This window comes from Eleginops maclovinus, chromosome 16 (assembly GCF_036324505.1).
Source record: "Eleginops maclovinus isolate JMC-PN-2008 ecotype Puerto Natales chromosome 16, JC_Emac_rtc_rv5, whole genome shotgun sequence".
Taxonomy (NCBI): Eukaryota; Metazoa; Chordata; class Actinopteri; order Perciformes; family Eleginopidae; genus Eleginops; species Eleginops maclovinus.
Genome location: NC_086364.1, coordinates 22064229 through 22076320, shown reverse-complemented (window position 1 = coordinate 22076320; position 12092 = coordinate 22064229). Strand labels below are relative to the sequence as shown.

General features: G+C 42.5%; 1 protein-coding gene across 4 annotated transcripts in view; it reads right to left on the bottom strand.

The window, feature by feature from the left end:
* pkn1b (protein kinase N1b) overlaps positions 1–12092 on the bottom strand; it is a 42326-nt gene that overhangs the window by 17532 nt on the left and 12702 nt on the right. For 2 of the 4 annotated variants that reach the window (XM_063904096.1, XM_063904097.1), the window contains exons 1-3: positions 3604–3920; positions 825–1125; positions 85–230 (exon numbers count right to left, since the gene is read on the bottom strand). In XM_063904096.1, the coding sequence (XP_063760166.1) occupies positions 85–230; positions 825–1125; positions 3604–3693 (537 nt within the window). In that variant the 5' untranslated portion in view covers positions 3694–3920. Of the gene's footprint in view, positions 1–84; positions 231–824; positions 1126–3603; positions 3921–11691; positions 11842–12092 lie in introns of those variants that run through there. The other 2 variants (XM_063904098.1, XM_063904099.1) reach the window with 2 other exon arrangements.

The following is a 12092-nucleotide window of genomic DNA, read 5'->3' as shown; positions in this document are numbered from 1 at the left end:
CTTTTACTCAAGTACAAGACCTGAGTACTTCTACTTTTACTCAAGTACAAGACCTGAGTACTTCTACTCCCTCTGGTGAGATACCTTGGTTCCTCCGTTGGCATAGATGGGGATCATGTTCTCCGCTCCCTGTTTGACCTTCAGCTCGATGTTCAGCTGACGCTCCAGAGCCGCGATGCGCCGCTGACTGGCCGACGTCCGATTGAGGGAATCTGGAGACCTAGGGGCATCTGGGGGAGAGGAGGAGGAAGAGGTCAGAGGTCAGAGGTTGTTGGAGGTGCTAAACACGATTATGGTTGTCTTCTGGTAGATCATATTCTGTCTGAGTCAAAGGATGTGTTTGTTATCCAATCAGACGCTCCGCACTAAAACCAGCACTTTTCTTGGACTCAAATTCAGTTTACACTATATAATGGAGGGTTGGGGTGGGGGGAGTACAAACAAATAAGGACAAACAAAGACGATCAACGGGCATGGATTGATGGGCGGGATATGGGTAGACAGAGGTGATGAGTTTTGATGTGGGAGTGGAAGAGTGTGAGGGACTCTGAGATCTTGAGGGAGTAATTTCCAGAGCCTGGGAGCTGCAGAGTTTGGACTTGCGGGGGGATAGGAGACCGGCTGAGGTGGATCTGAAGAACCTTGGGGGTTGGTTGGAGGTGAGAAGGTCAGTGAGATGGGAACAGAGAGGTCTGTTTCTATATGAATTAAACAAAAATGTAGGGCCAATTCAGAACGCGTCCTAAGGTAAGGCTGAAACGATCGTCCTATATGAATCATCTCCCCACAGAAGCTTTTAAACTCCTCCGGGACGGATACCGTACCCTTGTTCTCGTCGGGGCCCTTCGCCACGATGTGTGCGTCCAGCTCCTGCAGCTGATCGTGCAGCGACTCCAGCTTGCGCTTGGAGCTGCGCAGCTGCGAGTCCACCTGCTGGGCATTCCTCTTGTCGGTGGTGGCCCGGCGCAGGTTCTCCGCCCCCTCCTTGATCTTCAGCTCCTTGCGGATCTCCCTGCGGAGGCGCTCGCGATGCCCCTCCAGACACTGCTGCACGCTGGAGTCCGAGAAGTCCGAGTTCTGGTCCAGGCCGAGCTGCTGGAGCACCGAGAGCCCGCCTGGATCACCCTGAAGAAGAAGAGGAGGAAGATGGGGGAAGATCTTTAGAAAGATACACCAAATTATGAGGAGGAAGTCACAAAATGATTCATGAACAAACTGGGTTATAAAGCTTTTAGGTTTTCAGTCCAATAGGAAGTTGAACAACTGGTGGCCCATGTGTTTCCAGATTTTGTACACATGGTAGATTTTGTAAATATAAGATTTTCTTCACTTGTAATTGTTAAAAGTTCACATTTTTAGCAACATCTGTCCTCAAAGATGCAAAGAGTGATCTCCAGCTGAGAGCTGTTGAGCCGAGGTTACGAAGAGGAGCACTGTTGGATAAACAGGAGTCAAAAGTAGCAGAGAATCCTCAGCACGGGAAACCTGCAGAGCTTCTGGGCGGGGTAGGTGGGGGGCAGCATCAAATCATAGTGTGCTCACATCAGATCTCCTACCGATCAACACTAACCACATTACTGCAGATCAGAAAATCAATCCGTGTCTGGACGGGTCTCAAGTAAACAAACACAGAGTGCAGTATAAAAATGTAACGTGGAAGAGTAAAGCCTGATTTATGTATGCAGTGTTTTTTCACCGAAATAAAGCCAGTTTTTTCACAGGGGGCAGAACATTTCAAACAGATTTACGTCATAACGGTCAACATTAGCCTCCTTTAGCTTAGCGGTGGTGACGTGAAGTCATGTGACCGTGCTGTAGTTCCTTTATAGCCCAACATTAGCCTCCTTTAGCTTAGCGGTGGTGACGTGAAGTCATGTGACCGTGCTGTAGTTCCTTTATAGCCTAACATTAGCTTTTTACTTCAGAAATCACAAAGTGGTGTTACTATGTGGAGATTATCCTGCTGAACAACATGTTTGTTTGTCTCAGAGATTATTTTCTGCAATAATCCAAAGTAAAAATCCCCTTGGCTTTTCATCAGAGAGCGCTTGAGATGCTAACTTCATGGACGGTGACAAAAAATACGTCCTCCCTGCACCTCTCTATAGCATGTAATGTTATTATGTCCATCATCCATGACATGTCAAGCATTAACACACACACACACACACACACACACACACACACACACACACACACACACACACACACACACACACACACACACACACACACACACACACACACACACACACACACACACACACACACACACACACACACACACACACACACACACACACACACACACACACACACACACACACACACACACACACACACAGTCCCTTCCCCTCTGCTATAGTTCAGTGGCTCGGGGCCTTTCACTGCAGCCACACAGCTTAGCAGACCTGATTACAACTTCTTACTGTAGGTCTCCGGGTCCGTCCAGCAACATGCAGGCCGGAGCTGCAGCGCTCAGTAAAGCCATAATCCATCGCAGCACAATAACCAAACCACAGGGTGCAGAGCGAGGGCTGCACAATATGCTGTTGCACAACTCTGAAGCAAAGTGTTGGGTATGTTCAAGGATGTGAAACAGACACGTGAAGACTGAAAACAATGTGTTCGTCACACAACATCCTATCTTTAGAGATGTTAAGCAACACATTTCTCCGGCAAAATGTGGGAAATATATATATATATATATATATATGAAGTGGTTGTTTTGACTGATATTCCAAATACAAAATAAGATGTATGGATTATTTTAGCCTCATTTATTCTCATTGCCATTGAAACATATATAAAAGAAGATGATTTTTTTGGAGGATCTGTAGCAAACAAATGCTGAGTTTAGTTTGTAGGACAAAATACTTTCGCAGGTTCACAATACTTCAATCTAAATGGTATTTTAACACTTATTTAGCCTCTAATGAATATCGCATGTCGTCTAATGTGGATATTGGACTCTTTTGTTTACGTCCGAAAAACAGTGACATCACCATGTTACACTTGCGCTTCTTTTGGCTAGCGCTCCAACACATTGTACGTGATAGGCTAAGGCGCGGGACATCTCTAAGCGGTTGACCAATCACAACAGAGCCGGCCAGCTAACCGATCAGAGCAGACTGGACTCTGGTTTCAGACAGAGGGTGAAAAGAGGAGCTGCAGCACAGGCAGTATGAGAAACATAAAGAGCTTTCTGAGCATTAGAGCGTGGAGACATGTCCCAGCAGAGACACTACATACTGATATGAAGCTGGAAATGAGTATGAAAGGGCCTCTTTGGGGTGGAAGGCCTGAGATCGTCACAGTGTGAGCAGCAGCAGGTGCCAATGAAGGCAGAAAAGAAAGCAGATCAACAGGAAGTGAGGGACTTTACTACTTTATCCCTGGTGTTTAACAACAGAAATTAGTGCAATAAAGCTCACAAAGCAAGGCAAAATCACGACAGCACACCGGACGTAAAACTTGCCATCAGAGAGGAGATGTTAGTACAGGAAGTGAACGAGGAAGCTGGCAGAACAGAGTAGGAATGGATGTAAAGAATATTATAAAGAGGCGGCTTGATGAAGGCCTGCTGTGGGGACAGATGCCTACCAACGACTCAGTGTCACTCTGCTCAGTTTGTCCCGGGGAATCCGCCGGCTGATCCCCCGCCAGGTCCTCCATTCCGTCCTCACTGGCCATGTTTGGCCTCCTTCTGGCGTTGATCCCGATCGCCCGCCCCCCCTCCCTTACACTCTCAGCACCAATCAGGCGTCAAGGAGCGATACTCCTGCTTCCTGCAAAAACCCAGGATGCCCTTCCCACTCAGGAATCAAAAGCCAGTCCTAAAGAACAGAGCAATTGAACGAGGAGAGGAAGAGAGATCAGGCCGAGCCCCACCTCGCTGCTTCCTGTTCTGCTCGGTGCCAGAGAGAGAGCGAGGCGTCATGCACTTTTCACACACACACACACACACACACACACGCGCGCGCACGCGGGTGGTTTTGTAAGTGAGAGAGCTCACAGCCGCTCTGCTTCCTGCTACCGGGTCTCTAAAGCTGCTGTCATAGAGTGTGGTCATCTTCAACGGACCGTTAATGAGACAGTGTATGATTTTGTGTCTCCATGCTAACATGTGCAGCGCCATGTCTAGGATTAATATGCAGCTGAATTAAGACAGAAAACAGCATCACATTTCATCACATTACAGCTTATCCTGCAGGCACTTCAATACTGTTCACATGTGAGAAACGGGAGAAATTTAGGGTTAGGGTCAGAACATTTCGACTAGACTGCAGAGGGTGGGATTCAACCACTGACCCCCTGATTGGTTGATCAGCAAATTAATCCTGGGAGCCATATCTGCCATTTAGCTTTAATCTGCAGCAATGTATAATGAATACAATCAGGCACGAAGACAAAAGTTAAACAGCAGGCATCTTGTAAAATGGTCCACTTAGAGAAGGGGTTTAAATCATAAAGCATCCCAACTAGGCCTTAGGGACTTGGCTCGGGAACTGGAAGGTCACTGGTTCTAGTTCCTGGAAGACCAAGTGCTACCGAAGTGTCCCTGAGCAAAGCAGCATTCCCTACCCTGCTCCCCGGGCGCCGTGCATATGGCAGCCCACTGCTCCTAACACTAGTTTTGGGTCAAAAGCCGAATGTAAAATTCCCCTCTGCAGGACCTTCAAGGGTTCCTTCTCTCTGCTCTGTATCAAGCATTAGAAACACCTTTGGCGGACTTCCGGTTATGGCCGCGAGCTAGAGAGTCACGTTCAACTCCGCTCCGCTACGAACTTGAATAAATCCTGATGTAAATTGCAAAATAGACATTGAAAGAGTACAGGCGAACGTTGAGTACGACGAGGTGATGCCAAACGCTGGGAAAACGAGCAGGGACAGAGGGAAAACATCAACGCAGGCGAAGTTAACTGGCTTCGGGACGCAAAGCATGGAGCGCAGCGCTAGCAAAGAAGCTAACTCTGACGCAGCAGCTGCACCTGCAGAGCAATGTGGAAGTGAGCTCGGTGGGGCTAAAGAAGAAATACTGATGGCAATTAACAGCCTAAGGTCCGACTTTTCGACCAGATTGGATGGCATTCTGACCGCAGTTGAAGAAACTAAGAAAGAACTGGTTGATTGTTCGGAAAGAGTGACGGAGGCGGAGATACGGCTGTCCACAGTGGAAGACGAGCAAGCTAAGTTAAAAGAGACGGTTCAGACGCTGGAAAAATGGAACAAAACCCTGGAAGATAAAGTTATCGACATGGAAACGAGATCACGGCTGAACAATCTGAGGTTAGTAAACCTGCCCGAGGGAGCGGAGGCCCCGGATACCTGCTCATTTCTGGAGAGCTGGCTGCCGGAGGTGCTAGATTTGGCTCCTCTACGAAGCCCGATAGTGTTGGAAAGAGCGCACCGAGTCGGACCGAGACGGGACACTGAAGACCCACCGAGAACTTTAATAATGAAGTTTCAGAACTACAAGCAGAAAATACTTGTGATGAAAGCAGCCAGGTCGAAGAAAGATGTCCTTTACAAGAACAAGCACGTCCGATTCTACAACGACCTGGCGACTGAAGTGCACAGACAACGGAAAAAGTATGACACAGTGCGACAGCAGCTGCGGAGCCTGGGACTTCGTCACGGCATAACACACCCAGCTAAGTTGGTGGTGACTTACAGAGAGCGAACGCACACCTTCAACACACCGACGGAGGCGCAGGAGTTTGTAAACAAGATCAAAGAAGAAGCTGGAGGAATGAATGAAGAGAACTGAGTGACAGTTGCTGAGCGCACAATGTAAGTTAAATAACGGCAGGTGTAGGATCATATGCATGGTAAGAGGGACTGTACAGTAAGATCATTTTTGATCTCTTCTTGACCGAGAGTTGCCCTCAATTTTATTTTCATTTATGGTGAGACTCTATTGAGTACAGCTCCCGGGCTTATTTTCTTATTCATCTATGTTTTTTAATTCTGAATAACGTTAATTCACATGTTAAGGCTAAAGGAGGTGTCAGTGTACTAAATCCTGGTAATTTACTAAGCTTGTACATACACTTTATGCCCAGTTGTGTTTATTTTTGCAGGCCTGTAGCAAGGAGCACAGAGAGTTGACTGTTTTATGTTTTATTTTTCTCTTTTATATAATTCATAACAAGAAGGCCAATAGGATTGATCCAGGGATCTATCCATAAATAGCTGGAAGCAGCATAGGCTAAAGGGGGGATCCCATTCAGTTGGGAAATGGGGTTAATTGTTTCTTGTGGTTCAGTAAGTTCAGTGTGTGTTTTGATGGTTAAATATGTTGAACTTCTCAGTCATGTTACCTTTATCGAGGGAATATTGTGGTGTAACATTCTGAATGTCTCAAAGGGTAGAACTTAAATGTATATCCTGGAATTGTAGAGGTTTACAAAAAACTAAGAAAATCAAACAAGTGATGAATAAGCTAAGAGACATGGATTCAAAAATCGTCTTTTTACAGGAGACTCACACTTTAAAAGAAGACAATATAAAGATAAGTAGGAGATGGCAGGGGAGCATCTATGCAGCATCGTTTACATCACAAGCTAGAGGAGTAATGACTCTCATTCACAAATCAATACCTTTTCAAGTCTCTGATATAATTAAAGATAAATATGGAAGATATTTGATCATCCAGGGATCTTTGCTCTCAGTGAACTTGAATCTAGTAAACATTTATGGGCCAAATGCAGATGAACCCAGCTTTTTTACAAATCTACTTCTCATGCTGGCATCTCTCCCAGGAGACTACATAATAGCAGGGGACTGGAACTGCACACTGGACCCGATAAAGGATAGATCCACAGGTGTTGATCAAACTCATAAAAGGAGTAGAGTAATTATCAGTCATCTTATTAAAGAGCTGAATCTGTTGGACATATGGAGATACTTCAAACCCAATGATATTGCTTACTCCTGCTACTCGAGTACATTTAAGACATATTCACGTATAGATTATTTTTTGGTATCTGCAACATTGGTTTCTAGAATACAGGACTGTTATTACAGTAGCATACTAATATCAGATCATGGTCCATGTTGTCTGATCTATGTGGATAAGATGCTGGTAAAGGATCCACCTAGATGGAGTCTAAATAAGAAATGGCTACTAGATGAAAACTTTATTAAGTATGTAGGGAATGAGATAGATAATTATTTTAAAGATAACACAAATGAAACAACCGCAGGTATTAAGTGGGATGCCTTTAAGGCCTTCTTAAGAGGACACATAATTAGCTATACCTCATCCAAAACTAAAGAATCGCGGCTAAAGAGACAGCAGTTAGAATTTAAGATACAAACTCTCCAAGAACAGGTCTTTAGGAATAGAACCCCTGCTGTGGAAAAAGAATTACTGCTCTCAAGAGCAGAGTATAACAAACTATCTGCAGATAGGGCAGCCTCAGATATGATCAGGCTTAATCAAACATTCTATGAACAAGGAGAGAAGCCCGGTAAACTGTTGGCCTGGCAAATAAAACAGTTAGAAACAAGGAAAACTATTGCTTCAATTAAAAATAATAATGGGGATACTATAATAGACCCTACTGAAATAAATAAGGAATTTAGAAAATACTATGAAAATTTATATGAATCTCAAGTAGAATATGACCCGCAGTCCCAAAATTCATTCCTGGATAAATTGAAATTTCTAACTATTTCTGCTGAACTCGTAGAAGAACTTGAGGCAGACCTAAAAGAAGAGGAAATAGGCACAGCTATTGATGGTATGAAAGCAGGAAAGACGGCAGGCCCAGATGGATTACCAATTGATCTGTATAAGAAATTTAAGTCCAAATTACTGAAGCCGTTACTAGAAGTGTTTTTGGAAGCATTTCAAAGTGGTAGCCTACCAAAATCTATGACCGGTGCGGTAATAACACTGTTGCCAAAACCAGGGAAGCCCAACAACAGATGTGAAAATATGAGACCAATAAGTTTATTAAATTCTGACCTCAAAATTTTGTGCAAAATTCTAGCACGACGGCTTCAAGAAACATTACCTAGTATAATACATAGAGATCAAAATGGGTTCGTTCAAGGACGCCAAGGATTTCATAACGTTAGAAGGGTCCTTAATGTTATTCAAGGATTGAGAGACCCCTCGGATAAGGCCCTCCTATCTTTAGACGCTGAGAAAGCTTTTGATAAGGTGGAGTGGCCTTATCTCTTTAATGTCTTGGAAAGATTTGGATATGGCAATACATTTCTAAAATGGGTTCAGCTGTTGTATGTAAACCCTACAGCAGAAATATTAACAAATAAAAATATATCAGAACCGATCACAATTAAAAGAGGATGTCGTCAAGGGTGCCCTCTGTCTCCGCTGTTATTCACTTTAGCGATCGAGCCTTTAGCAATAGCTGTACGATCACATACTGAAATAGCTGGAATAACAATTGGTCAAACAGAGCATAGACTAGCGTTGTATGCGGATGACATTATTCTGTTTGTCTCACAACTTTGTAGATCTATTCCTGTATTGCTGGAGTTAATAAAAACATTTGGTGGCATCTCAGGATACACAATTAACAACTCCAAGTCCTCAATTTTATTACTTGACGAGAGAGAGAAAGAAAATCCACTTAGAGAAGCTTCCCATTTCAAAGTGGTGGATCAGTTTACATATTTGGGAATAAAAATTAGGTCCAAATTAGCTCCAATTGTAAAATTCAATTATGAATCATTGACTGAGGAAATAACAGAGTCAATTAATAGATGGACGTCCCTGCCCTTATCCTTGATTGGTAGAATCAACATTATAAAAATGAACATACTCCCTAAGATACTGTATCTATTTCAGAACATTCCGATGTCTCCACTTGATGGTTTTTTAAAGGAAATTAATAAGCTATTTTCTGGTTTCATTTGGCAAAACAACAGAGCTAGAATTCGACTATCCCTGTTACACCTAACACATAGTAATGGAGGTTTAAAGTGTCCAAATATAACATGGTATTATTGGGCAGTACAGTTAAGGACTATTAAATTTTATTTTGCAACAAGGGATGTTCCACAATGGAAAGAAATGGAAGAGGAATGTTTGCGTTTGCCGCTACCCCTGTATTTTTACTCTGATACAGTGCCAAACTTGATAAAACAAACTACTAATCCGATTGTCAAAAATATGCTAAGAGTATGGTTTGAAGTACAAAAATTTACTAAAGAAACTAGTCGAATATCTCAGTACACTCCTATTTGGGGAAATCAGTGTTTTATACCAGGAAGAGCGGACGCTGTGTTTAGAAAATGGGCATCAAAAGGACTAGGAAAAATTCAAGATTTGTATATGCCCAATTCGGATAACATGTTATCATTCGAACAAATTAGGCATAAATATGACATAGATAAAAAATATTTCTTTAAATTCCTCCAGCTTAGAGATTACATTAGGACGAGCCAAAACAGTCTTTTAACCAGACCTCCAATTTCTGATTTGGAAAAAATTGTGTCTAAGGACAGTTTAAGTAAAGGTGCTATAGCAGAGTTGTATAACTATTTGTTATCAAATTCGGTTGAAAATGCAAATCATAAACGAGAAGCATGGAGGGAAGATCTAGGCACAGATATATCACTAAGGGACTGGCAATCTATATGTACTAAGGCTCACACCCAATCAATCAACACTCGATTTAGACTATTGCAGTATAAGTGGTTGATGAGAGTTTATATTACGCCAGTTAAATTAAATAAATACAATAAGAATATCCCAGATGTGTGTACAAAATGTACTGAGGTGAAGGGGACATTATTTCATTGTGTATGGCAATGTAGCAAGATAAAATCTTTTTGGGAGGAGGTTAAAACAGCAATAGAAAAAATGATTTCAAAAAATATTCCAATGGATCCTGCATTTTTTGTCTTAGGACTTTACCCAAAAGGTCACAAATATAATAAAAGTGAACAAATATTAATAGATATGTGTTTGTTGCACGCCAAAAGATCCATTGCAATGTTTTGGAAAAAGATCAGCAGACCAAATGTTACATATTGGGTGAAACAAATGCTCACAACTTTTCCTTTGGAGAGAGTGACATATATACGAAAAGGAAGACAGGATATGTTTGAGAAGATATGGGAACCGTTCAAGGTGTTTGTTAATGGTGTTGATCTGACAATTGACAATGAAGAGGCATAAGTAGTTGGTTATGTAAACCTTGTAACAGACTTAATGAGTTCAATACCCGCAATTATAGGAAGACAGTAAATTCTGTACAAATGTTTTGTGGCTGAGAAGTGGATGTTTGTGATATTTGTGATGTGTATGTGTATTGTTCGTTTGTAATGTGGTTTTGTAATGTAAGAAAATGTCAATAAATATATTGTTGTAAAAAAAAGAAACACCTTTGGCTCAAAGGGACTTGACATCGAAATGGACTTTAAAAGAACACTTCATAGTGAGTTATGCTACGCGCTAGCCAAACGTCTCTTGCATGGGCACTGAGTCAGGAATCAGAGAAATTGTGTGTAGAGAAAAGATGCAAAACATGAAGCAGGTGGACGAGGGCTGCACAAGTATCTACAGTTGTCTACAAAGTGCAATCTTTAAACCGCAGGAAAAAGGAAGCACAATTTGCACAAGTGTTAGAGATTACGTATGTGTTAGAATACCAATTTTAATCAAGTAATATGGAGCTGCAAAATATCCCAGCCTACAAATCCTATTCTGCAGACTTAATAATAAATCCTTTGGAACAGAAAGATACATCTTTACGGTGCTTGCACAAAATCTGAAGTCAAAAGACAAGCTCAGTCGAGACATAAACACACCGGTCCCATCGCTGTCTGACTTCTGTCCACACTGTCAGCTTAACACACACACACACACACACACACACACACACACACACACACACACACACACACACACACACACACACACACAGTCATGGGTTGGTGTGACTCAGACTCTCAGCGGTGGAGGTCACTGACCCTCAGAGCCTCGCTGTATGGCAGATGGCACAGTATCCCTTTCGTACCACACACACTTTCACAAAAGGAGAACACACTCGAAGGGCAAAGGACACACACACACACCGCGTCTAGTTCTTCCTTGTGCTCCCACATTGTTATAATAGGAAGTTAAAGCCAATAAAGCAAAATACAGACAGTTGTTTTGCATGGTGCAGTGATGACATACTTTTGTAGTCCAACCAGGAATGCAGCATCTCCCTGGTTTCCTCCACAAAAAAGCCAATGGGATTTTTCCATTGGCTTTTGGAATAGCTGTTGCAAACACAGCTTTATGATACTTACACACTTTGTTCAGCAGGAAAATCTGCACACATTCACACCACCTTTTATATATTTAGAAGCGTAGATTCAATCTCCAGAAATAGAAAGCTAACGTTATGCTATAAACAGCACGGTCACATGACTTCACGTCACCACCGCTAAGCTAAAGGTGGCTAATGTTGGGCACGATGAAGTTTAATCGCCTCATTTGGACACGTGCTACTGACGTATTTTATGTCATAGAACAAAATCCTGCGCTTGTGTTAACCACAGACCTTATTTCATGCATCTGACCAAAACACATAAAAAACAAGACACCGTTAGCAACCCGGAAGTGCTAAATGCTAAATGCTAAATGCTAACTAATGTCCAGGTTTAGGACTTATTCCTGCACCACTCTGTTGAGAGTATCTATATTTCGGTGTGTTTTCTTACCGAGCAGTCGCTGTGTTGTGGACCGGTGGCTGAAGATTTGGCAGCCCCCATGCATCCATACTGTTTCTCCCCCTCTATAAATACGACTCAGTTGTCATTTAAAACTCAACATTTCTAACCTAAGGATGAGCTGCTGTGATGCCTGCGGCACCGAGCTGTCATTGTGTCTGGTGAAATAGATGCTGTTTCTAAAAGTGTGTCAACCACAGTATCAGGAACTAAGATCATGTCATTGTAAAAATACAGCTCTTAAAGTTACAGTTCACCTGGAAACGACTGGCAAGTAATGAACACCTTAACCTCCAATTCTTATTTCCAATAGTGGCAAGTAAATAAGTTCATTTACTCAACACTTCAAAAGAATAGTAGGATATCTTAAAATAATATAAAGGACATTTTGC